The sequence below is a fragment of the Salvelinus namaycush genome, chromosome 22 (genome assembly GCF_016432855.1).
Source record: "Salvelinus namaycush isolate Seneca chromosome 22, SaNama_1.0, whole genome shotgun sequence".
Taxonomy (NCBI): Eukaryota; Metazoa; Chordata; class Actinopteri; order Salmoniformes; family Salmonidae; genus Salvelinus; species Salvelinus namaycush.
This window is the reverse complement of record NC_052328.1, coordinates 5,879,942-5,907,922: the sequence shown is the minus strand read 5'-3', so window position 1 is coordinate 5,907,922 and position 27,981 is coordinate 5,879,942. Positions and strand designations below refer to the sequence as shown.

Below are 27,981 nucleotides of genomic sequence, written 5' to 3'. Positions count from 1 at the left end.
ATAGGCCTATGAGCTTTTCTAGGATTGAAAATAACAAACTTGTATCACGATAACCTCATTACTGACTGCATGTTTGTCATCATTTTCATTTCTAGCCATGGGCAAATCGGACTGCACAGGACGATTTCTGCACAGAAACTACTGAACTCCACAGGCCCAGAACACACCAGCCTCACAACTCCTCACAACTCCCCAGCCTTAATGTAAGTCCCATCTGCAGGCTAAATCTACGACCCACTAAAGTGGTCCAGACTAATCATGTATGGCCAATCAGTGTAAACTTTGTACTAACTACGGCTTGATCTAGTGTCAACATTATACCTTATTGATATTGTATATCAATGAAATACAATGGAAGGCACATAATAATCCAATGAGTAAATAAATATACCATGTTCTATTCTCAATATCCCTACTGCCCTAAAGGTGTGTAGGCAGGGCAAGGAGAACACCGATTCAACCCAGAAGAAGAGGAAAAAGAAGAGACTAAATGAGAAGGGAACCCAGGTTGAACTAGGCATGCGGGAGGATATCCATGACCTTGACCTCGCCCATTGGAGATTGGCTAGACAGACATGGAGAACTGAGCGAGGAAACATGAGGGAGATTAAGGCGCTGTATGGAGAAATATTTAGGCTGCACCAACTCTTGGAGGAGGTAACAAGAGCAGTTTTCTTTAATCAGACTTTCATATAAGTAGATATACTGTAGTTGCTTTAGATGTTCCCAATCCTGATACACAGAAATGAGATCTAAATAGATAGAATAGTGAAATAAGAAGGCAAGAAAAAAACGGAAAACTGGAAGTATTCAGAGGAAGGTCTGCATTCTGCACTGGTAGTATTCTCAGGAAGGTCTGCATTCTGCACTGGTAGTATTCTTAAGAAGGTCTGCATTCTGCACTGGTAGTATTCTTAGGAAGATCTGCATTCTTAGACAAAAGTTGAAAAAGAATGGAAGAATTTCTGAATTGGAATGATTCCAAAAGTTCATTTTCCTAATAGGCTAATATACAGTAATAAAACATGTTTTCTCTATGATATTTATTACCCATACACATGTAATTGTTTTAAGATGGTAATAACAATCACCATCAAGCTTTTAAGTAATACAAATGTGTCTGTCATCATACAGATTGGGGTGGATAAAGGGGTGATCAAGCAGCGCTCCACCTCCTCCATTCTTTGTCCCGTCTCCCCGACACTGCCAGCTTTCCCCTGGTACAACCTCCATAGGTACCTCGCCAACAGCCAATCGGAGCCTGACCAGCATGCTGCCGGCACCCAGAAGGACCCATCTAAGAAACACTCAATCTTTCCCCCTCTGGACACACAGAGCTGCACCTCCCCTGATAAATGGCCTCCTTCTCAGTTCAAGACGTCACACCCACACGCTTCACACCGATTTGCTGTCCCATCCCACCCCCTGGCTTCCGGCCCTCCTGCCCGGATGAGACAGACCCATCCGCATGTCCACCCCAGATCCTCATTGACTGGCCAGGAAAAGGTTAAGGATGAGGTCAACAGGCCAGAGATTGCATCGCCTGAGGAATTGTCTGAGGAAGTTCAACGGAGAGGCGCAGAAATTGCGAATATGTATAAAGCACAGCTGAAAGAGAGGATGGCCCAAAAGAGAAAGGAAGAGATTCTGAAGAAAAGGGTAAACAACGATGACAAGAACGATGACACTGAGGCCTTCTGCTCCTCTGCAGTAAAACAATCCAATACCCCTGCCACAGCCCCCGAGCGCCCGGCCAGCCCAGACGCCACGCCAGTGGCCGCCCAAGAGGACACTCAGGGGGACACCCAGCAGGACCTGGCAGAGGTTGTGAATGTGCTCAAGAGGCAATCATCTGATCTATACCTGCCTGACGACGTTTGTGAGGAGTCACTCACATGGAAGTCCATTTACGAGGAGCTGTGCCCGCTCGCTCACAGGGTGAACACAGAAGCTGACTACATCAAGGCGCTCCGCGTCATCACTGAGAAGGCTGTGACTCCCTCGTGCTCGTCTGAGGATGATGTGTCTCAGAGTGTGAGTGAGGTCACAAGTCAGGAGGGGAGTAGTGAAAGTGAGGAGAGCATGAGTGGACAACAGCAGAGATGTCTACACAGGGAACCTTATGGTGAGAGGGACAGGAAGGAGATTGATAGTGGTAAAATGGAAGGGAGATATGCAACCGCCACTGCATTGTCTATGATGGCAAGCCGAGGGAAAGAAGAACTTAATGCCATGAGCTACGCAGACAGGATCAAATATTTCAAGGACGAGGCTAAGAGAAATGAAGAGATGATGAAGATTGAAAGGAGGAAGGAAAAAGCCAGGGACGAAGAGCTCAAAAAGTGGGAAAAGAGACAGAAGAAATTGAATGAGGAGGAAAGGAAAAGGACAGAAAATATGGAAAAAAACAAGTTAGAGGAGCAGAGGAAAAGGGAGAAGGCAGAGATGAAACTAAAGATCGAACATGAGAAAAAGAGACAAGAGCAAGAGAAAAAAAGAGAGAAAAAAGAAAGAAAGAAGCAGGAGATGCAACAGAAGGCCCGTGCAAAAGAAGAGAAAAAGAGGGCAGAGGAAGAGAAAAAGATGGAGAAAAAGAGGGCAGAGATGTTGAAAAAGATTGAGAAACAGAGGATGGAGGAGGAGAGGAACAGGGAAAAGGAGAGAATGAAGGTGTTGGAGATGCAGCAAAAGGCACGAGAGAAAGAAGAGAAGAGGAGGAAAGAGGAACAGAAAAGGAGATTGAAGATACAGCAGGAACAAGAGAAGGAGGAACAGAAAAGGCAGACAAGGATACGGGACGAGGATAAGAAGAGAGCAGAGCTTCAAAGAATAAAAGATCACGAGGCCAGGTTCAAGATGGAGATGGAGAAACTGTATGAGAGAGAAGAGAGGAATGCACAGATTGAAAGAGAAAAGAGGCGTGCGCTGTGTCAGAAAAAAGGGCAGACACAGAGAGCAAAACAGGTGGTGGCATACGAGGTCACAGCGTCTACATCTGACGCCTCTGTGCGGAGGGAAGAGAGGGAGCAGCGTCCAGAGACCGCTCACACACAGTCTGCGAAGAGGAGAACAAGGAAGAAGCAGAAGAAAGCGGCGGACGAGGCATTGACAACTTTTGAGTAGATGACAAAAGAAAATACTAACAAAAAAAATGAGAAAATAAGCAAAAGGAGGAAAATATTATAAGGAAGCCAGGCATGAGGGTGAAGAGGAGGAAACATGAGAGAGGAGGAAGGGAGACCAGAGTGGTTTATCAGGAGGTCAGTAGAAGATACAGAATTCAAGTTCTGATGGACAGAATCAGGAAGGACCATGGGATAAAAGGTAAATGAGATTAGCAGTAAAGAGCTGAGTGGATCAAAAGAAAGTAATGGAAAACACAAGATAAACAGAGGTGAAAACATTTTATAAGAGTAAAAGAGAGGAGATTGAACTAAAATTCCGATGGACATATGGCCAAAATAACTATCTAAATAACTAAGGATGAGCAGAAAAGGAGAAGACCAAGAGCACAGGAAAAAGAGCCAACAGACATGTCAAAAATAACTGAAGTCTGCCTCTTCTACTTCTCTTTTAAAGTTGCTTTGGTTTCCTTTTGTCCTCTTTCCAAGCCTGTTCCAAGTCTGAGATAGATGAAAAGAGCAGCCAAAGAAACAGATCTGTTGAAGCATCAATAGGAAAGGATGTAAGGGAGGGAGGCAGGAAGAGGAAAACACAGAAGAGCAGATGAGGTAAGTGCTTGGGCTTGTGATGAGAGGATAGGGGCTCCAGAACTGGGGTTCATGATTGACAATTCGCAGACAAATGTATTACTGTGAATCCCATTCGTTCAATGACTGTTTGATTCATTCCTGATGGGATATAATTGTTTTACAGGAGCACTCTATGTTCTGCTTCCATGTGGATTGACAGCATTGCTTTCATGAGCTGCTGGAGGACACCATGGAGGAAGAGGGTTTATGATAGGCAGTTTGCCATGGCCCTAAATGGGCTTTTGGATGTTAATTCTTCCTGCTTTATATCATACAACTTTACAATAAAAATGAATTGCACGCATCAGCCTTTTCTGTTTGATTGTGATCAGTGCAGTAGTAGTAAGATTGGTGTAAACCCAAGGAATATTCTGGCAGTAATGTTCAGTTGGTATAAAATAGTGTGATAAGAAATGATCAACATCTTATGAAAACAATATGGAAATAGAAATATCAAAAGAAGTGTTGCATTTACTTAGTAATAGCTATTTCTCCCTCATAGAGAATGGTGTCCTTGTTGTGATCAGTCCATCGACAAATGCATGTATGCGCGCACACACACCCACAGAGAGTTAGTCATGATTTCCCTGAGTCATCAGACTCTGGTGAAGGTTTCTTTGCATCTTGAGCAGTCTGTGTTGTATCCTTGCCGGACTCATCTATAACAATCTCGAAGGCCGCCTCTTCTTCTACCCTCTTCACTTTCTCCCCTTTCGCTGCAAGGATTTCCTCAATGTTCCTGTAGGGAAAAAAACATGAATAATAAATAAAAATATTCAGGAATAATACTCGTCTTAAGGAGGCTACACACTTCATGCAAACAGAGCGAAGGAGCATCGTATATAGTTTGTTCCAAAACTCAAGTACCTACAACTGTGTGAGAAAATGATGCTGCATTTGCGTGAAGTGTGTAGGGCCCTTTAGTCCACACAAACGTTACAGCCTATTAATACGGGATTCACTTATGACTGCAGTTCCATTTCTCTTCTGTGCAAATCACTATCAATAGGGATAATACATATCCTTGTGGCCAAAAGTTCTGAGAATGACACAAATATTAATTTCCACAAAGTTTGCTGCTTCAGTGTCTTTAGATATTTTTGTCAGATGTTACTATGGAATACTGAAGTATAATTACAAGCATTTCATAAGTGTCAAAGACTTTTATTGACAATTACATGAAGTTGATGCAAAGAGTCAATAGTGGCAGTGTTGACCCTTCTTTTCAAGACCTCTGCAATCTGCCCTGGCATGCTGTCAATTAACTTCTGGGCCACATCCTGACTGATGGCAGCCCATTCTTGCATAATCAATGCTTGGAGTTTGTCAGAATTTGTGGGTTTTTGTTTGTCCACCCGCCTCTTGAGGATTGACCACAAGTTCTCAATGGGATTAAGGTCTGGGGAGTTTCCTGGCCATGGACCCCAAATATCGATGTTTTGTTCCCCGAGCCACTTAGTTATCACTTTTGCCTTATGGCAAGGTGGTCCATTATGCTGGAAAATGTATTGTTCGTCAGCAAACTGTTCCTGGATGGTTGGGAGAAGTTGCTCTCGAAGGATGTGTTGGTACCATTCTTTATTCATGGCTGTGCTCTTAGGCAAAATTGTGAGTGAGCCCATTCCCTTGGCTGAGAAGCAACCCCACACATGACTGGTCTCAGGATGCTTTAGTGTTGGCATGACACAGGACTGATGGTAGCACTCACCTTGTCTTCTCCGGACAAGCTTTTTTCCGTATTCCCCAAACAATCGGAAAGGGGATTCATCAGAGAAAATGACTTTACCCCAGTCCTCAGCAGTCCAATCCCTGTACCTTTTGCAGAATATTAGTCTGTCCCTGATGTTTTTCCTGGAGAGAAGTGGCTTCTTTGCTGCCCTTCTTGACACCAGGCCATCCTCCAAAAGTCTTCGCCTCACTGTTCGTGCATATGCACTCACACCTGCCTGCTGCCATTCCTGAGCAAGCTCTGCACTGGTGGTGCCCCGATCCCGCAGCTGAATCAACTTTAGGAGACGGTCCTGGCGCTTGCTGGACTTTCTTGGGCGCCCTGAAGCCTTCTTCACAACAATTGAACCGCTCTCCTTGAAGTTCTTGATGATCCGATAAATGGTTGATTTAGGTGCAATCTTACTGGCAGCAATATCCTTGCCTGTGAAGCCCTTTTTGTGCAAAGCAATGATGACGGCACGTGTTTCCTTGCAAGTAACCATGGTCGACAGAGGAAGAACAATGATTCCAAGCACCACCCTCCTTTTGAAGCTTCCAGTCTGTTATTCGAACTCAATCAGCACAACAGAGTGATCTCCAGCCTTGTCCTCGTCAATACTCACACCTGTGTTAACGTGAAAATCACTGACATGTCAGCTGGTCCTTTTGTGGCAGGGCTGAAATGCAGTGGAAATGTTTTTGGGGGATTCAGTTAATTTGCATGGCAAAGAGGGACTTTGCAATTCATCTGATCACTCTTCATAACATTCTGGAGTATATGCAAATTGCCATCATACAAACTGAGGCAGCAGACTTTGTGAAAATTAATATTTGTGTCATTCTCAAAACCTTTGGCCACGACTGTAGAATGCATGCATGTAAAATGTTCAGACCAACATTAACTTGGCCACCAACCAACCCAAGTTGTCAGCAATAATGTGGTGTTTTTCACATCCTGGGCAGGTCACTAGGACACCTTTATGATAGGCTACCTTAGATATCCTCTTTGTTGACCTGGTTGAGCACACCTGCATACAGATCATTTACAGTCAAATAATGATACAGTTTATTAGAAGAGTCAGGGTGAATCTGAACTTTATAAACTATCCATATAATCGTATTCATTATTATCTAAAAGGCTAAACTGATCTTTTCAGTTTGCTGCAGCAGGAGACAGAAACAAGCTGCAAATAAACACTCAACCTGGACAGTTTTATCTCAATCTCTTCATTCAAAGATTCAATCATGGACACTCTTACTGACAGTCGTGGCTGCTTTGCGTGATGTATTGTTATTGTGATGTGTGTTTTGTCCTATATTTATTTATATATATATATATATATATTGTAAAGACCCTGGGTTTATAAGCGCGGAAATCGACTCTGCCGGACGAGCGTGCTGGACGATAGCGTGCTGCACTATAGCGTGCTGCACTTCGGGTTAGAAGGTCGAGGGTTCGAGACCTGCTCCCTGCCTGTTTCATTACAATATATATATAAATATAGGACAAAACACACATCACAATAACGACAACCATACATGTACATATATATATGTAGCGGGTCTCTTATGTACCACAGGAGAACCAAGAAATGAAGAGCGACACCACGGCTCTCTTTTAGGCTTTTATGTTGATCTGCAATAGTATTGTGAAAAGACAGAACAGGAACACATCAGTCTCCAATGCACCATCTGACAAGCTGTTCTTTCTCTCTGTGTTTTCTCGGACTCACACAATCACACTCATACATAAAGCCATAATGTATACTATAAAATAATAACCAGTCCTTAATACAAAGAATGTATCATCTTAATTCTTAGACAATAGAAGCATACCTGCAATAGTATTGTGAAAAGACAGGACAGGAACACATCAGTCTCCAATGCACCATCTGACAAGTTGTTCTACACAGGAGCATGAAGAAAGGTAAAACACATATCCTGTCTCACATCCCCAATACATTGCTTGGTGCTTTCAGTGTTGACAGTACCAAAATACAACAACTCATGTACAAAAACACTGCAACATAAACAAGTTACAACGTGTGAAATCGCCTCTATTCCATTCATACCGTAAAGGACCAAACTACATCTCCCATAATGCAACGCCAGCACCAGCTCATCTAACCGTCTGCATCACAGAAAGGCATGCTAGCTAGCAACAGCAGCACTTTTAGCACTCTGTCAACTATATTAATAACAACAATAAAACTCTGAAAGGTACATGTTTCAATAGTCTCACACTCCCTTATAACAATATATACAGCATTAACCTTGGGATGTTTTATTTATTTCACGTTATGGACTTCTACAAAGGAGTAATCAGCAACACATACCTTTGTCTCACTGTTTTCTCGGACTGAGGAGAACGGGAGCTACGGGTAGTACCAGGGTGTTAGTAGGTGACACAAGCACCCAGATGAAATAAAATACATGTAATGAAACAAAACCCGAATATGTTAACATCATTCAGCTACTGTAGCTGCCTACCTAACATCAACAGGCAGCACCAGTAGCGCAACAATTAAAAATAGACACCAAAAGTAAAGTTCCTGGCGATCATAGCGATCTGACTCCCCCCTTCTGTCTAAACTTGGAATATTCCTGTTCGCGGGCTTTGGCCATCTGTCTAAACTTGGAATATTCCTGTTCGCGGGCTTTGGCCACTGACCCTAGGCTGTCATTGTAAATAAGAATTTGTTCTTAACTGACTTACCTAGTTAAATAAAAGTTAAATACAAATAAAAATCCATCACACTCCTACTCTGAGATGTTTTGTGGATACGGGCCCTGAGTACCAGTGTTTTGATCACCTCACCAACCAAATCTTGATTGCCAAATCATGCTATGACTGTCACTGTAGATACATGATGTGAAATAGAACTGATCTTCCATTTAAAATCTCATCCATTACCTTGCATGTGTAAACCAAATGGTAATGCTTTGACTGAATCTTCCCAATGGAATCGCTGCAGACGTGATTTGTGGTAGAGAATTGTTTATCTAGAGGTACATCTCTTCGATACTGCCTGAAAGCAACTGGCTAAATCGGACCACTGCTGTGTCTTGACTGTGAAGAGGACCATTGACTGGTCCTTGATGCAAGCGGTTGTACGTGCAGTAGTCTTGTCCTTGATAACTGAGTCCATGATCTCGACAAAGTATAACTTCTATGCCAGTGGCAAAATATACGATTTGTAACCCGGATTGTATTCTGTTGAAACATTGACGAAAATTGCTACAAAAAGATTTTAAATTCGGTACCGTCAAGCGTCTGTTGTCCTCAACGTGGTTGAGTCGCAATCTAATAACGTGTAAGAAAATGGTTGATTAGTTTCGAATAGAAGCCAATCGTTTGTTTCCATTTTAGTGACGGATCTTGCGTTACATCAATGAGAAACCACAATTTGAAGAAGGCGGGTCACGTGAACCAATTAAATAATCGCAAACATTACCGCTTTAGTTTAGCTAGCGACATTTTTTGAATGTTTATATGACTGTTTATATGCATTGGTAGCAGATTATAAACAAAAAAGAGCGACGAAGCTGTCTTTGAAACAATTGAAGAGGTCAATAAGCATATCTCACACGTCGAAGAGTCAACCTGTGTGAAATATATTTCTTACCGTGTGGACAAGCGATTCAATGACCAAGGTAAACTAGCTATGGACGTTAGCCAAAGAGTGTGCTGCCTGTAGGAAACGTGCATTGATCAAGCTGCTATCTTTCAGCAGTTCCATACTATAATGACCTGACTAGATCATAAAGGAACAATTGTTCAGACAGAGGGTTGAGTTTACGAATTGACGGTTTATTAACCCAACTTTACACAGGCTACTGTTTGGCCGTAGCCCACGCCAAATAAACGAAAGATAACAAAGTCTCTGAAGCAACCCGGAGGTCTCCTTTGCCTGCCTGGCCGTGATGGTCGTGGAGTGTCCAGATGTGAAACGGGGCTCCATCCGTGGCAGGGGGCTGCCCCTCTGAGACCCAGGGGATGAAGGAAGGGATATGGGGGACAAGGAAGCGGGAACAGGGAATACAGTCCGTGGCTCCGGGGAACCACGCAGTGACACAGGGAGGGAGACAGGGGGAGTGGGCTGTCTGGAGTCTTGTCTGCGGCACCTGGGGGTGGGTGCCTGGAGAATGTCATTGCCAGAGAGGGGAATTGTGGAGGTCCCTGGGGTTTGGGGAGCAGAGGCCCCTCTGTATGGGGCTAACCTGTCCCGGTGCAGTGCCACCTTTCTCCCCCTGGGAGGAAGCTGCACACGGTAAACAACCTCCCCTACCCTCTCCAGGACGCTGCAGGGTCCCACCCAGTGACTGTCCAACTTGGGGCATCTGCCTTTTTTCCTTAGGGGGCTGTAGACCCAGACCAGCTCCCCAGCCACAAAGTGCCTTCCCCGGGTGTGCACGTCATAGTTCCTTTTCTGCCTCACACCTGCTCTCTGGCGAAGGTGTGGGCTGTCTCCAGGCGGTCCTGGAGTCTCCGGGCATACTCCGGCCCCGGGGGAACATGAGGGCTATCCAGGGGCCGACCAAACGCCATCTCCGCAGGGGTGCGGATCTCTCTCCTCAGCATGAGGAGGGCAGGCGTGCAGGAGGTGGAGTCTTGGACGGCGGAGCGGCATGCCATGAGGACCATAGGCAGGTGCTTGTCCCAGTCACAATGGTGTTTGGCAGAGACGATGGCCAGCTGCTGTCCAAGCGTTTTGTTGAAGCGCTCCACAAGGCCATCACTTGGATGGAGAGGATGGAGAGGAGTAGTGCGGGTTTTGTGCATACCCAGCCTCTCACACATGGTGGTAAACACACAGGACTCAAAGTTTCTGCCTTGGTCACTGTGGATGGACTCTGCAGCTCCAAACCTGCTGAACATCCTCGCCGTCAGGGCGTTGACGATGGTCTCTGACTCCTGGTCAGGCAGAGCATAGGCCTCGGGCCATTTTGTGAAATAGTCCATGGCCGTGAGCACCCAGCGGTTTCCACTGTCTGTGGTGGGGAACGGCCCAACTACATCCACTCCCACCCTCTCCATGGGACCCCCCACTGGGAACTGTTGGAGCTGAGCATGAGAGCGGCCTGGGGGGCCCTTTCTCGCTGTGCAGTTATCACAGCGGCGGCAAAAGTCTTCCACATCCCTCTTGTGCTGCCCCCAGTAAAAGCCCTGACGGAGGCAGCGCAGTGTTTTTGTGACCCCAAAGTGTCCAGTCCCCACCCCCCCATGAGTACTCTGGAGCACAGCCTCCCGCAATGCTTTTGGAACCACCACCTGCCACCTCTCCTCTCCCGTAGCTGACTCCTTCCATGCCCGCTGTAGCACGCCATCAGTCAGCAGCAGTCGCTCAAACTTTGACCACTACCATTTGGTCACGAGTAAGAGCGCTGTAACCTCTTCCCAAGGTGGCCTCACCTGCGCCTCTACCCACACTAACACTGGCTGTAGGTCTGTGTCCCGTCCCTGCTGCTGCCCCCATTCAGCCACGTCGACAGTCTGCAGCTCACAGCAGACAGGCCCGCTCGCCCGACACACTGTGGCACAGACCCCCTCCTCTGCACACAGCTCTCTCTCCCGTCCCTCTCTCCGCTCACAGTGGCGGCAGCCGTCTACAGTACAGGGCGTTGGAGTGGCGTGCCCCTGCCCTGTGCACCACTGTAAAGTCATACGGCTGAAGCTCCTCCAACCAGCGTGTCACCTGCCCCTCTGGCTCTCTGAAAGACATGAGCCACTGGAGAGCAGAGTGGTCAGTCCTTACAGTAAAGGGCAGGCCACCCAGGTAGTACTTGAAGTGTTTTACGGAAGCCGCAACAGCCAAGAGCTCCCGCCGGGTGACACAGTAGCGGCGCTCATGTTTGTCAAATGTTTTGCTGAAGTACGCCACCACTCTCTCCCCCTCTGGCCCCACCTGGGCCAGCACCCCACTGTTAAAGGAATTTAATTCCTATGTTTATCAACCAATTCAATTAAAACACTCTGCCCATACATAAGAATTTGTAAGATACTTATCAGCCTAAAATGGACAGAAACCAGTCTTAAAATCAATCAATCAATAGCGTTTATTCTCGAGAGTACTGATCATAATACATTTTACATCAGGTTATATAATTAAGATGATGTCATAGGTTTTAATGTCCATCCTCCTCTCGGATACAATGGCAGTATAGTTAGCGTTCTCATTACTGTCTGCCACCTGTTAAACTATCTGCAACCAACCCAAGGTCTTTCCCCTCCCTGGGTAGATACATCATTCAAGCCTGTCTGAAGATAAACCCATTCTTTTTAACAAGGAACATATTACATTCAGCATTATGATTATAATAAGTTTCATTCATACAGTAACATCTAAGTCAAATGTATACATATTTTAGTCATTTATTCATAAAAATCCCATAACACCCACCCATGCCCACATTGCTCGCGTCTGTGTCCAGGATAAAGGGCAAGGTGAGGTCAGGGGGGGCGAGCACGGGGGCCTCGATCAGTGCACGTTTGAGGGTGTTGAAGGCCTCCTCACACTCCACTGTCCAAGTGAAAGCCTTGTCCTTCGGCAGCAGGCGGTTCAGGGGAGCAGCGACGCCTGAGAAGCCCTGTACAAACCTCCTGTAGTACGAGGCCAGGCCCAGGAAGCTCTTCAGCTGACGCTGGTCGGTGGGGGTGGGCCAGTCTCGGACAGCCCCCCACCTTGTCCTCCATGGTGCTGATCCCCTCCTTCCCCACTCGGTGGCCCAAGAAGGACACCGCTCTCCTCATGAAGTGGCACTTCTCGGGGTGGAGCTTCAGACCTGCGGCAGCCACCCGCTCCAGCACACGCCGTTGCGCCACCAGGGCTGACTGGAAGGAGCTGCCATGGGCCAGGATGTCATCAAGGTACACCAGACACTGCTGTCGGGGGATGCCATCCAGCACCCTGTCAATCAAACGCTCAAAAGTAGCTGGAGCGTTGCACAGGCCGAAGCACAGGACCTTGAACTGCCAGTGTCCTCTGTTAGTGGAGAACCCAGTTTTGGCTCTGGCCTCTGGGGAGAGGGGCACCTGCCAGTAGCAACTGCTGAGGTCTAGTGAGGAGAACCAGGAGGACCCCCTAACCAGGTCCAGCGACTCATCAATACGTGGTATGGGGTATGAGTCCTTCCTGGTTACCTCATTCAGCCGCCTGTAGTCCGCACAACCTCAGCTTGCCCCCCTTCTTCGGAACCATGATGACTGGTGCCGCCCAGGGGCTGTCTGAGGGCTCGATGAAGTCCGCCCGCTGCATCTCCAACACAGCCTTGTCTGCCGCCTCCTGGCGTGCCAGCGGGATACGGCGGGGATGCATCTTGATGGGTCGAGCATCACCTGTGTCGATCTCATGCTGCAGCAGATGAGTCTGACCCACCTCTTCCTCACTCAGCGCAAAGCTGTCTCTGAATTCAAACAGCCACTGCCACAACCGTTCCTGCTGCTCGGGGTCAAGACCAACACAGTTCCTCCCCCATATCTCCCTCACTGTAGACAGTGTCCTCTCCTCTCCCATCTAGGGTAGCTGGGCTGGGGGGGGGTGTGGCCCGGGCTCACAGAGGGCTTTGTCGTGGAGGTAGCTGGGAGAATGTAACACACAGCCGTAGGTGACAGGGGGGCTGGGGAAAAGTCACACACAGATGTGGGGTGGGGGGGGGGGGGGGGGGCAGCCATGAGTCTCTGCTGCTTTAACTGTTGGAGTAAAGGGTATGTTGGGTTGAGTGAATGTGACATTAGGGGGGGCCATGGTGACTGCCGGCCCTCCCTGGAAGCTCAGTGTGCCCCCATTTAGGTCTAACTGGCAGCCTGTGCTCCTAAGAAAGTCCAACCCCAGTATGCAAGGGTCCTGCACAGCCGCCACCCACACAGGATGACGCACAGACCTGCCCCCTACTGTCAGAGTCATTATTCCCTTCCCTTTCATGGGTGCCAGCTCACCTGTGACTGTGCGGAGCTGCACAGTTGTGGGCTCACACTGAGTCCAACCTGGCACAATATCTGGCCTCACCAGGGTTACTGTGGACCCAGTGTCCACCAGGGCAGAGCAGGGCACCCCCTCCACAGTGACAGGGACATGACAAAAGTCCACAACACAGGTCCGGCCCACCACAACAACAGGCTCCATCCGCTTGCCCTCGTCTGCTTCTGGGGGAAGTGGAGCCTTGCTTCCACCGTCTGTGCCGGTGGGCTCCTCCTGAAGAAGATGGTGGTTGGGATAGAAAGCCAGGGGTCCGCACTACCCGGTCTATGTGGACCCCGAGCCGTTTCCCTGAGCTCTGGGGGACATGGGGCAATCCCGGCGCAGATGGCCTGGCTGGCCACAACCCCAGCAGACCCTGGGACCAGGGCGTGTGTTTCGTGCCGCCTGGAGCGACACAGCACAAATGAGTTCTGTCATTTCAGCCACCCATGCAGACTTTTCCGGCTCCGGGCTGCTCTGCCCCCCAGCTCGCACAGAGGGTCTGTCTCCCTGCACCCCCACCAAAGCCCCAGCTGAAGCCCCAGCCCACACCAGCTCCCTCTCCAAAGCCATCTCCAAGGCTATCTGCAATGACTCAAGATGAGCCAGCTGGGTCTGTATGCGCCGCTCCGTAGGAGAGAGCGCCTGTATGAACTGGTCCCGTGCTAGCTCGCTCTGCACGGAGGGGGGCATGTGAGCATGTGCCCGCCGAGAGAGGCTCTCAATGTCATTAGCTAGCACCCGTAGAGGCTCTCCAGGCTGCCTGTATCTATTACTCAGTTTCGGAGCACAGTAGCCTGGGCTGTACACACTGTCCATAGCGCCTCGTCAGTGCTCCCACTAAAGCACCATAATCACGTCTGTCCTCGGGGCTAATCAATATCAAACAGGCCAGAGCTTCATCAGTGAGGCATAAAGCCAACTGCAGTGCCCTATCTTCATTCGACCACCCCCTAAAATGAGCTAACAGTTCAAACTGAGCATGAAAAGCTTCCCAATCCGCCTTACCGGAATACTTCGGGGTCTTAACAGATACGGACGCAGCCGGGAACTGGGCGCCGCCATGTTTGTTTACATCCTGAGCCCCAGATTCCTCGTCCCGCCGGGTTGACGTCACCCCTTCGGTCCGCCAACCAGAATCCACGCGAAGCACAGTTGACGAAGGACTCATGCCGGCTTCAGCCGCCATCACTCTAACGTCCTCCCTCAAGCGGCCTCTGGGCTCCGATGCCCTGGCGATCTCCTCAGCCAGCTCCTCCGACGTCCATGCACACGCACCTCCTTGGCCATAATTGTCCCCTACCTCCACCTTCACTTTCGGGTTTCCTCAAAGCATTTTCAACCCCCGTTCTCACCTACGGTAGCTAGCCATAGAAGTCCGCTAGCTAGCTGGCTAACTTTTATCAACGTTTTTACTTCTGACACCAATGTAATGACCTGACTAGATCATAAAGGAACAATTGTCCAGACAGAGGGTTGAGTTTACGAATTGACGGTTTATTAACCCAACTTTACACAGGCTACTGTTTGGCCGTAGCCCACGCCAAATAAACGAAAGATACCCCACAAGCCAACCGTGACCTTCTCTTGTGAAGCCCAGACGTAAGAGAGAGAACAATGGCTAAACCTGGTCTTAACTTCCAATGCTCCATCCCCCTGCCCAACCCCCCTCCATGCCACTCCGCCAACCACCAGGATGCCCGGCATCAGAACATTCCAAGCATCCCCGTGATTGGCAGATAGCAGGTTGATTGGCATGTCGGACCCCGCGAACACTGGCAAGTACAACACAACCCACTAATAGCCTACCACATAACACACCGCTGTCTGTGCGGGTCGCTACAATACTATTTAGCTACCTACATTGATTGATTAATATTCTTATGTAGTGATGTAACCTCCACAAACTACTGGTGTATTCATTAGTCGGATTCCGTTGCAAACGTTTTTGTGTTGCAGTTTGCAACGGACACAGTTTACTCCAAACATAAAACGCTTTGCAAGGACACATTCAGGTAAGTCCCTCCCCGTTTTAGTTCCGTTTGGTTCCTAGAAAGTAAACGGCTTCCGTTGACAAAACGTTTGCAACAGAAAATGTTTTGCTGCAAATCAGACTAATGAATACACCTCTGGACTAATGGCTCTTTCAATGTGTTCTGCTAAACAGGTTGGACACCACAGGACGACAAGAACCTGTTATTCTGGGAATGGAAGTACGGCAAGGGTACTCCCTCTATCCCCTTTGACAGCGTACCCTTCATGTTTATCGGACACAAACTGATGGGATGCCACAGGGGCCAGGCAAAGTGTGGATTCAAGAAGAGGCAGGAACTTGAGGATCAAAGGGTGCTACTATTTATGATATTCTGAAATGGCTTTTAAGTGTTCCATGTAGCTACAGATTGTTACACCAGATAATGTGATCTAACAAAATATTTTTGGTATCCATTACTGGGAGTTACAGGTTAGATACCGTTTGGTGTAGCACAGAGAATTTTCCACCAACCTTATATTGGCAATGCTGTCTTCATCCTTAAGTCTTTGGTTAGATCACATTATCAGGTGTAACAATCTGTAGCTAGGATGTATTTTGCATCTAAACCTGAATCGAATTCATTAGGGCACACTATGGAAAAGCGTTAAAAAGCATTGTGCAACTGAAAACGTAAAGGAGCTTTTCTTATTGGAGTAGAGGTTGTCCCTCCCTATTTCATTACATGTTCTTCCATATGGTGCCTAATGAATACGACCCTGGTTCCATCAATGCTTCTAGGTGGTTGACCAATCTCAACAACCACAACCAATCTCAACAATTCCATTCTTACCTACCACTAATTTTCTCCAAAATCCTCAAAAAGTATAACAGCTGCACCATTGAGAGCATCCTGACTGGCTGCATCACAGCTTGGTATGGCATCAGCTTTGTATCCGCAAGGCACTACAGAGGGTAGTGCGTACGGCCCAGTACATCACTGGAGCAGTGCTACCTGCCATCCAGGACTTCTATACCAGGCGGTGTCAAAAGAAGCCCCTAAAATGATCAGACTCCAGCCACCCATGCCATAGACTGTTCTCTCTGCTACAGCACGGCAAGCGGTACCAATGCAACAAGTCTTGAACCAACAGGACTTTGAACCGCGTCTACCCCCAAGCCTTAAGACTGCTAAATAGTTAATCAAATAGCTACCCAGACTATCTGCATTGACCCTTTTTGCACTAACTCTTTTGACTCATCACATACGCTGCCGCTACTGTTTATTATCTATCCTGTTGCCTAGTCACTTTACCCCTACCTATATGTACATATCTACCTCAATAACCTCGTACCCTTGCACACACGGTTGAGGAGGGTTATGTCTATTTCCATCAAACAAGCTCTCCAGACAGACCCAGCCTCGTTGCAGTGGAAGATACAGTATTTCCTCAAAATACCCAGTGTCACTGACCACAAGGGCCATCCTATTGGAAAGGTATTACTATGTTATTACTATACTATGACCATGGGATCTATTGCATTGGACTCTTTAGGCTACATAACTAGTGTCTGTATGTCTGTTCGGTAGACAGATGTAATAAAACCTTGATCTCTTAAAATTCCCTGTGGAATACAAGTATCTGACCCTGTAACAGTGGTTAGGGGTATTTTCTCCCTACTTAACAAAAGCCACTCTCTCCTCGTTCCCTCAGGGTGCAGATCAGATGGACGACAGGGTCAAAGGTTACAGTGGGGCAAAAAAGTATTTAGTCAGCCACCAATTGTGCAAGTTCTCCCACTTAAAAAGATGAGAGAGGCCTGTAATTTTCATCATAGGTACACTTCAACTATTACAGACAAAATGAGAAAAAAATCCAGAAAATCACATTGTAGGATTTTTTATGAATTTATTTGCAATTTATGGTGGAAAATAAGTATTTGGTCACCTACAAACAAGCAAGATTTCTGGCTCTCACAGACCTGTAACTTCTTCTTTAAGAGGCTTCTCTGTCCTCCACTCGTTACCTGTATTAATGGCACCTGTTTGAAATTGTTATCAGTATAAAAGACACCTGTCCACAACCTCAAACAGTCACACTCCAAACTCCACTATGGCCAAGACCAAAGAGCTGTCAAAGGACACCAGAAACAAAATTGTAAACCTGCACCAGGCTGGGAAGACTGAATCTGCAATAGGTAAGCAGCTTGGTTTGAAGAAATCAACTGTGGGAGCAATTATTAGGAAATGGAAGACATACAAGACCACTGATAATCTCCCTCGATCTGGGGCTCCACGCAAGATCTCACCCCGTGGGGTCAAAATGATCACAAGAACGGTGAGCAAAAATCCCAGAACCACACGGGGGGACCTAGTGAATGACCTGCAGAGAGCTGGGACCAAAGTAACAAAGCCTACCATCAGTAACACATTACGCCGCCAGGGACTCAAATCCTGCAGTGCCAGACGTGTCCCCCTGCTTAAGCCAGTACATGTCCAGGCCCATCTGAAGTTTGCTAGAGAGCATTTGGATGATCCAGAATAAGATTGGGAGAATGTCATATGGTCAGATGAAACCAAAATAGAACTTTTTGGTAAAAACTCAACTCGTCGTGTTTGGAGGATAAAGAATGCTGAGTTGCATCCAAAGAACACCATACCTACTGTGAAGCATGGGGGTGGAAACATCATGCTTTGGGGCTGTTTTTCTGCAAAGGGACCAGGACGACTGATCCGTGTAAAGGAAAGAATGAATGGGGCCATGTATCGTGAGATTTTGAGGAAAACCTCCTTCCATCAGCAAGGGCATTGAAGATGAAACGTGGCTGGGTCTTTCAGCATGACAATGATCCCAAACACACCGCCCGGGCAACGAAGGAGTGGCTTCGTAAGAAGCATTTCAAGATCCTGGAGTGGCCTAGCCAGTCTCCAGATCTCAACCCCATAGAAAATCTTTGGAGGGAGTTGAAAGTCCGTGTTGCCCAGCAACAGCCCCAAAACATCACTGCTCTGGAGGAGATCTGCATGGAGGAATGGGCCAAAATACCAGCAACAGTGTGTGAAAACCTTGTGAAGACTTACAGAAAACGTTTGACCTCTGTCATTGCCAAGGGTATATAACCAAGGGTATATAACAAAGAATTGAGATAAACTTTTGTTATTGACCAAATACTTATTTTCCACCATAATTTGCAAATAACTTCATTAAAAATCCTACAATGTGATTTTCTGGATTTTCTTTTCTCATTTTGTCTGTCATAGTTGAAGTGTACCTATGATGAAAATTACAGGCCTCTCTCATCTTTTTAAGTGGGAGAACTTGCACAATTGGTGGCTGACTAAATACTTTTTTGCCCCACTGTACATCCGAGCGTTGGTGCAGCAGGGGGTGAGGAAGGTGAAGGAGGTAAAGAACCAGATGGTCCAGTACGTGTGGACGGAGCTGTTCCGAGACACGACCCCGCTGAGGCGCTTCTTCCCCACAGAGAAAACCATCCATGCCGTCATGGCTCAGGTCATCGCAGAGGAACACTACAGCAACATAGACCTGGTCAACCTGCTGGTGAGAAGGCTGTGCTGCACTCCATCATTCCCACCTATTCATCAGATATTTGGATTGTCTTCTGAGATAAGGCCATTGGGGCTTGTGGTGTTAGCTGTATGTTTTCAATGCAATTTATGAACAGTTTGTATGCAGTTTGTATGCACCCTCTTTGAAACACTTGTTTAAAGGGGCATTTTACTAACTATTGTTTCATTAGTCTACTTTTTGATATAGTCCCAAAACATTCTGCATGTCAACATTCATGCTTTCAGTATATATTGCTTTCAGTCTCCTGATGCCCAAAATCAAGCAAGTGAATATGTTGGGTAAGGATAAACCGACAGTTGTGCTGAGCACATGAGGCATTGATACGTTATATTCTTCTAGAATCAATGAGTAAATATCAAGAATTGAAATGACAATTGAATAGTTTCCAAAATCCCAGTCTGTAGCTTTCAGTTTGGATGATTGTGTGTCAGTGCCTGTTTCTGTGCATGATAGAAAGAGACTTGACAAGCCTTTATTATACAATTCAGGAACGCACATGCAGAGTTTTCCACGGATTCAAGAAAAATGAAAATTCATAACAGCTTTGTGGTACGTTATCCTTACATGGGAAGAGCAGAAAGCCACTGAAAATGTTGTCATCAGACCAGAGGCTGGAGTCTTTCCAGAGACTCCTTTCACCACCAACAAGGCTGTGTTTACTAATTGATCTTTTCACATCAGATCTTTTTCAGAACTGATCTGATTGGTCAAAAGACCAAGCCTGTCTAAACGCAGCCAGAGTCACTAATTTGGATACATAGTCATTGCCTCCATTGCGATTGTATTTATATTTTAGTAATTTAGCAGACGTTCTCATCCAGAGTGACTTACATGAGCAATTAGGGTAAAGTGCCTTGCTCAAAGGGCACAGACAGATTTTTCACCTAGTCGGCTGATTCTAACCAGAAACCTTTCTATTACTGGCCCAACGCTCTTAACCGCTAGGCTACCTTGGCTGGGCCTGGCTGCAAGTGGGTGAGCCCTCCAAGACCCACCCAATGGCTGCACCCCTGTACAGTCATGTGAAATCCATAGATTAGGGACGAATGAATTAATTTCAATTGACCTCCTTATATGGACTGTAACTCAGTAAATTCTTTGAAGTTGCGTTCATATTGGCCTTCCGATTGGCGCAGCGGTCTAAAGTACTGCATCTCAGTGCAAGAGGCGTCACTACAGTCCCTGGTTTGATTCCAGGCTGTATCACATTCGGCTGTGATTGGGAGTCCCATAGGGTGACAATTGTAAAAATTCTGTAATGTTGCAATTATGCATTCATGCAGGAGGAAATGCAATGATTGCGCTAGTGCATATGCGTGAAAGTGGTCTGCACATTATCCCCGGAGATGCCAAACTCGGGCAAAGTGTCCCCCATATGACGTCACAGTGATGTCATAATGAGTGGAGAAAAAACACCTGCATCAGAGACAGTGCAAAGGTTTTCATACTCTGCCACATCCTGAAGAGTTACCTTGTTGTACAATGTCTACCATTTACTACTGGAATCTACATTGAATTTACAACATGTAGAGTTTTTCTTATGAATACATTTCTTTGTTGTTGTCCCATAATTTTCACTTAGCAAAAATGAGTTAATGTCAACGCAAAATTGATTGTGAGGACGAACAAAGGTACTTTATACATAGTCCTATGTGCATCCCAAATCAACCCTATAAAGTACATTATCGGCCATGGTCAAAAGTAGTACACTATGTAGGGAATAGGGTCCCATCAGAGGACAACCACTCATGATGCATCATGTACAGTAGCTGTGAAGTGATACACATTGCTACAGTGTGGTTTTTACTATGTTTATGAGCTTACTAGTACTAAATATACTGTATTTCAAACATAGAAATGGATACATTTGTTTATAGGCCTATGTGGCTCTGGTGTTTGCTGTCTGTCAGGGTGGGTGTGGTCTCCCATGGCACCACATTACATCACAATTGTGATGTCATAAATGATTGTATTCTGATATGATGACAGCCTAAATGGTTTGACACAGCGTTACTCTCATATTACGGCAACACTTACAAGTTCAATTCAGGGTCAAAATCATTTCAATATTTTGGATGGTTATTTTTTAAGTGATTGGTGGTAAGTAGTTGTGACCACTTGTGATTTAGTGTGAAAAGGCCTACTTTGTGAGACAATTTAATTTAGATGATTTAAATAATAATATTTTGAAGCCATATTGTATCTTTTTCAGGATTACTGTAATTGAAGGAACTATGGGAAAGTTCTCCTTCCCAAGGCTCATCATAAGAATGGTTAGAATCTATTTTCTCTCACCACCCTCATAGTCAAAACTCCAGTGATTTAAAATCATCACTTTGACATATAGGCCTATGAGCTTTTCTAGGATTGAAAATAACAAACTTGTATCACGATAACCTCATTACTGACTGCATGTTTGTCATCATTTTCATTTCTAGCCATGGGCAAAGCGGACTGCACAGGACGATTTCTGCACAGAAACTACTGAACTCCACAGGCCCAGAACACACCAGCCTCACAACTCCTCACAACTCCCCAGCCTTAATGTAAGTCCCGTCTGCAGGCTAAATCTACGACCCACTAAAGTGGTCCAGACTAATCATGTATGGCCAATCAGTGTAAACTTTGTACTAACTACGGCTTGATCTAGTGTCAACATTATACCTTATTGATATTGTATATCAATGAAATACAATGGAAGGCACATAATAATCCAATGAGTAAAATAAAATATACCATGTTCTATTCTCAAAATCCCTACTGCCCTAAAGGTGTGTAGGCAGGGCAAGGAGAACACCGATTCAACCCAGAAGAAGAGGAAAAAGAAGAGGCTAAATGAGAAGGGAACCCAGGTTGAACTAGGCATGCGGGAGGATATCCATGACCTTGACCTCGCCCATTGGAGATTGGCTAGAGAGACATGGAGAACTGAGCGAGGAAACATGAGGGAGATTAAGGCGCTGTATGGAGAAATATTTAGGCTGCACAAACTCTTGGAGGAGGTAACAAGAGCAGTTTTCTTTAATCAGACTTTCATAAAGGTAGATATACTGTAGTTGATTTAGATGTTCCCAATCCTGATACACAGAAATGAGATCTAAATAGATAGAATAGTGAAATAAGAAGGCAAGAAAAAAACGGAACACTGGAAGTATTCAGAGGAAGGTCTGCATTCTGCACTGGTAGTATTCTCAGGAAGGTCTGCATTCTGCACTGGTAGTATTCTCAGGAAGGTCTGCATTCTGCAATGGTAGTATTCTCAGGAAGGTCTGCATTCTGCACTGGTAGTATTCTCAGGAAGGTCTGCATTCTGCACTGGTAGTATTCTTAAGAAGGTCTGCATTCTGCAATGGTAGTATTCTTAGGAAGGTCTGCATTCTTAGACAAAAGTTGAAAAAGAATGGAAGAATTTCTGAATTGGAATGATTCCAAAAGTTCATTTTCCTAATAGGCTAATATACAGTAATAAAACATGTTTTCTCTATGATATTTATTACCCATACACATGTAATTGTTTTAAGATGGTAATAACAATCACCATCAAGCTTTTAAGTAATACAAATGTGTCTGTCATCATACAGATTGGGGTGGATAAAGGGGTGATCAAGCAGCGCTCCACCTCCATTCTTTGTCCCGTCTCCCCGACACTGCCAGCTTTCCCCTGGTACAACCTCCATAGGTACCTCGCCAACAGCCAATCGGAGCCTGACCAGCATGCTGCCGGCACCCAGAAGGACCCATCTAAGAAACACTCAATCTTTCCCCCTCTGGACACACAGAGCTGCACCTCCCCTGATAAATGGCCTCCTTCTCAGTCCAAGAAGTCACACCCACACGCTTCACACCGATTTGCTGTCCCATCCCACCCCCTGGCTTCCGGCCCTCCTGCCCGGATGAGACAGACCCATCCGCACGTCCACCCCAGGTCCTCATTGACTGGCCAGGAAAAGGTTAAGGATGAGGTCAACAGGCCAGAGATTGCATCGCCTGAGGAATTGTCTGAGGAAGTTCAACGGAGAGGCGCAGAAATTGCAAATATGTATAAAGCACAGCTGAAAGAGAGGATGGCCCAAAAGAGAAAGGAAGAGATTCTGAAGAAAAGGGTAAACAACGATGACAAGAACGATGACACTGAGGCCTCCTGCTCCTCTGCAGTAGAACAATCCAGTACCCCTGCCACAGCCCCCGAGCGCCCGGCCAGCCCAGACGCCACGCCAGTGGCCGTCCGAGAGGACACTCAGGGGGAAACGCAGCAGGACCTGGCAGACGTTGTGAATGTGCTCAAGAGGCAATCATCTGATCTATACCTGCCTGACGACGTTTGTGAGGAGTCACTCACATGGATGTCTATATACGAGGAGCTGTGCCCGCTCGCTCACAGGGTGAACACAGAAGCTGACTACATCAAGGCGCTCCGCGTCATCACTGAGAAGGCTGTGACTCCCTCGTGCTCGTCTGAGGATGATGTGTCTCAGAGTGTGAGTGAGGTCACAAGTCAGGAGGGGAGTAGTGAAAGTGAGGAGAGCATGAGTGGACAACAGCAGAGATGTCTACACCGGGAACCTTATGGTGAGAGGGACAGGAAGGAGATTGATAGTGGTAAAATGGAAGGGAGATATGCAACCGCCAATGCAATGTCTGTGATGGTGAGCCGAGGGAGAGAAGAACTTAATGCCATGAGCTACGCAGACAGGATCAAATATTTCAAGGACGAGGCTAAGAGAAATGAAGAGATGATGAAGATTGAAAGGAGGAAGGAAAAAGCCAGGGACGAAGAGCTCAAAAAGTGGGAAAAGAGACAGAAGAAATTGAAGAAATTGAATGAGGAGGAAAGGAAAAGGACAGAAAATATGGAAAAAAACAAGTTAGAGGAGCAGAGGAAAAGGGAGAAGGCAGAGATGAAACTAAAGATCGAACATGAGAAAAAGAGACAAGAGCAAGAGAAAAAAAGAGAGAAAAAAGAAAGAAAGAAGCAGGAGATGCAACAGAAGGCCCGTGCAAAAGAAGAGAAAAAGAGGGCAGAGGAAGAGAAAAAGATGGAGGAAAAGAGGGCAGAGATGTTGAAAAAGATTGAGAAACAGAGGATGGAGGAGGAGAGGAACAGGGAAAAGGAGAGAATGAAGGTGTTGGAGATGCAGCAAAAGGCACGAGAGAAAGAAGAGAAGAGGAGGAAAGAGGAACAGAAAAGGAGATTGAAGATACAGCAGGAACAAGAGAAGGAGGAACAGAAAAGGCAGACAAGGATACGGGACGAGGATAAGAAGAGAGCAGAGCTTCAAAGAATAAAAGATCACGAGGCCAGGTTCAAGATGGAGATGGAGAAACTGTATGAGAGAGAAGAGAGGAATGCACAGATTGAAAGAGAAAAGAGGCGTGCGCTGTGTCAGAAAAAAGGGCAGACACAGAGAGCAAAACAGGTGGTGGCATACGAGGTCACAGCGTCTACATCTGACGCCTCTGTGCGGAGGGAAGAGAGGGAGCAGCGTCCAGAGACCGCTCACGCACAGTCTGCGAAGAGGAGAACAAGGAAGAAGCAGAAGAAAGCGGCGGACGAGGCATTGACAACTTTTGAGTAGATCACAAAAGAAAATACTAACAAAAAAAATGAGAAAATAAGCAAAAGGAGGAAAATATTATAAGGAAGCCAGGCATGAGGGTGAAGAGGAGGAAACATGAGAGAGGAGGAAGGGAGACCAGAGTGGTTTATCAGGAGGTCAGTAGAAGATACAGAATTCAAGTTCTGATGGACAGAATCAGGAAGGACCATGGGATAAAAGGTAAATGAGATTAGCAGTAAAGAGCTGAGTGGATCAAAAGAAAGTAATGGAAAACACAAGGGGGGAGGCAAGATAAACAGAGACCCAGAAAAAAGAGGTGAAAACATTTTATAAGAGTAAAAGAGAGGAGATTGAACTAGAATTCCCATGGACATATGGCCAAAATAACTATCTAAATAACTAAGGATGAGCAGAAAAGGAGAAGACCAAGAGCACAGGAAAAAGAGCCAACAGACATGTCAAAAAGAACCGAAGTCTGCATCTTCTACTTCTCTTTTAAAGTTGCTTTGGTTTCCTTTTGTCCTCTTTCCAAGCCTGTTCAAGTCTGAGATAGATGAAAAGAGCAGCCAAAGAAACAGATCTGTTGAAGCATCAATTGGAAAGGATGGGAGCGTTGGAGGAGCACAGCTGGATGACTACATTAGGTAAGTGTTTACTATCAACGCCTGTTCTCTGTAGACAACTGTATTAGTGTTGATAGACGTGCATTTATGCAATGTCTTTCAACTCAAACACTACAATTCCTGATCTCATGTGATTATTCACCTCATGTGATTGGGCTTTCGGATGTTTTTTTCCTGAAACAGATTGTGGCATATTAGGTCACTTTATCTGTTGAAGCATCAATAGGAAAGGATGAAAGGGAGGGAGGCAGGAAGAGGAAAACACAGAAGAGCAGATGAGGTAAGTGCTTGGGCTTGTGATGAGAGGATAGGGGCTCCAGAACTGGGGTTCATGATTGAAAATTCTCAGACAAATGTATTACTGTGAATCCCATTCGTTCAATGACTGTTTGATTCATTCCTGACGGGATAATTGTTTTACAGGATGTTCTGCTTCCATGTGGATTGACAGCATTGCTTTCATGAGCTCCTGGAGGACACCATGGAGGAAGAGGGAGAGGGTCTATGATAGGCAGTTTGCCATGGCCCTAAATGGGCTTTTGGATGTTAATTCTTCCTGCTTTATATCATGCAACTTTACAATAAAAATGAATTGCAAGCATCAGCCTTTTCTGTTTGATTGTGATCAGTGCAGTAGTAATAAGATTGGTGTAAACCCAATGAATATTCTGACCTTCTAGGCAGAGTTCCTCTGTCCAGTGTCAGTGTTCTTTTGCCAAGTGTCTGTGTTCTTTTGCCCATCTTAATCTTTTTATTGGCCATTCAGATATGGCTTTTTTTTTGCAACTCTGCCTAGAATGCCAGCATCCCGGAGTCACCTCTTCACTGTTGACGTCGAGACTGGTGTTTTGCAGGTACTATTTAATGAAGCTGCCAGTTGAGGCATCTATTTCTAAAACTAGACACTCTAATGTACTCTTGCTCAGTTGTGCACCGGGGCCTCCCACTCTTTCTATTCTGGTTATTGCCAGTTTGCACTGTTCTGTGGAGTAGTACACAGCGTTGTACGAGATCTTCAGTTTCTAATTTCTCGCACGGAATAGCCTTAATTTCTCATAACAAGAATAGGCTGACGAGTTTCTGAATAAAGTTCTTTGTTTCTGGCCATTTTGAGCCTGTAATCGAACCCACAAATGCTGATGCTCCAGATACCCAACTAGTCTAAAGGCCAGTTTTATTGCTTCTTTAATCAGAACAGTTTTCAGCTGTGCTAACGTAATTGCAAAAGGGTTTTCTAATGATCAATTTGCCTTTTAAAATGATACATTTGGATTAGCTAACAACGTGCCATTGGAAAGCAGGAGTTATGGTTGCTGATAATGGGCCTCTGTACAACTATGTACAGTTGAAGTCGGAAGTTTATATACACTTAGGTTGGAGTCTATTAAACTTGTTTTTCAACCACTCCACAAATCTCTTGTTAACAAACAATAGTTTTGGCAAGTTGGTTAGGACATCTACTGTGTGCATGACACAAGTAATTTTTCCAAAAATTGTTTACAGATAATTTCACTTATAATTCACTGTATCACAATTCCAGTGGTTCAGAAGTTTACATACACTAAGTTGACTGTGCCTTTAAACAGCTTGTAAAATTCCAGAAAATTATGTCATGGCTTTAGAAGCTTCTGATAGGCTAATTGACATACTTTAAGTCAATTGGAGGTGTACCTGTGGATATATTTCAAGGCCTACCTTCAAACTCAGTGCTTCTTGGCTTGACATCATGGGAAAATCAAAATAAATCAGCCAAGACCTCAGAAAAGAAATTGTAGGCCTCCACAAGTCTGGTTCATCCTTGGGAGCAATTTCCAAATGCCTGAAGGTACCACGTTCATCTGTACAAGCAATAGTATGCAAGTACAAACACCATGGGACCACACAGCCTTCATACCAAGGCCTACTTACAGCCAGCAGCATACCACCCTGCATACCACTGCTGGCTTGCTTTTGAAGCTCAGCAGGGTTGGTCCTGGTCAGTCCCTGGATGGGAGACCAGATGCTACTGGAAGTGGTGTTGGAGGGCCAGTAGGAGGCACTCCTTCCTCTGGTACTCCTTCCTCGGATAAACATAAAATACTGCTCAGGAAGGAGAAGTGTTCTGTCTCCTAGAGATAAGTGTACTTTAGTGTGCAAATCAATCACAGAACAGCAGCAAATGACCATGTGAAAATGCTGGAGGAAACATTTACAAAGTATCTATATCCACAGTAAAACGAGTCCTATATCAACATAACCTGAAAGGCCGCTCAGCAAGGAAGAAGCCACTGCTCCAAAACCGCCATAAAAAAGCCAGACTACAGTTTGCAATTGCACATGGGGACAAAGACTGTACTTTTTAAAGAATTGTCTTCTGCTCTGATGAAATAAAAATTAAACTGTTTGGAGGAAAAAGGGGGAGGCTTGCAAGCCAAAGAACACCATCCCAACCGTGCAGCACGGGGGTTGCAGCATCATGTTGTGGGGGTGCTTTGCTGCAGGAGAGACTGGTGAACTTCACAAATTAGATGGCTGCATGAGTAAGGAAAAGTATGTGGATATATTGAAGAAACATCAAGACATCAGTCAGGATGTTAAAACTTGGTCGCAAATGGGTCTTCCAAATGGACAATGACCCCAAGCATACTTCCAAAGTTGTGGCAAAATGGCTTAATGACAAAGTCAAGGTATTGGACTGGCCATCACAAAGCCCTGACTTCAATCCTATAGAAAATCTGTGGGCAGAACTGAGAAAGCATGTGCGAGCAAGTAGGCCTACAAACCTGACTCAGTTACAACAGTTCTGTCAGGAGGAATGGGCCAAAATTCACCCAAC

At 45.8% G+C, this 27,981-nt stretch overlaps 2 protein-coding genes across 2 annotated transcripts; both read left to right on the top strand.

The window, feature by feature from the left end:
- The first annotated feature begins 1,364 nt into the window (after window positions 1–1,364).
- On the top strand, window positions 1,365–4,456 carry LOC120017482 (vicilin-like seed storage protein At2g18540). The gene is made up of 2 exons (XM_038960262.1): window positions 1,365–3,731; window positions 3,877–4,456. The coding sequence occupies exon 1, from the start codon at window positions 1,450–1,452 to the stop codon at window positions 3,121–3,123; it is 1,674 nt and encodes a 557-aa protein (XP_038816190.1). The 5' UTR covers window positions 1,365–1,449; the 3' UTR covers window positions 3,124–3,731; window positions 3,877–4,456.
- A 14,355-nt stretch (window positions 4,457–18,811) lies between these two features.
- Window positions 18,812–25,330, top strand: LOC120017363 (golgin subfamily A member 6-like protein 22). Its single transcript, XM_038960114.1, has 3 exons — window positions 18,812–18,955; window positions 21,757–21,987; window positions 22,567–25,330. Exons 1-3 carry the CDS (start codon window positions 18,812–18,814, stop codon window positions 24,559–24,561), a joined length of 2,370 nt encoding a protein of 789 aa, XP_038816042.1. The 3' UTR covers window positions 24,562–25,330.
- Window positions 25,331–27,981: the final 2,651 nt, after the last annotated feature.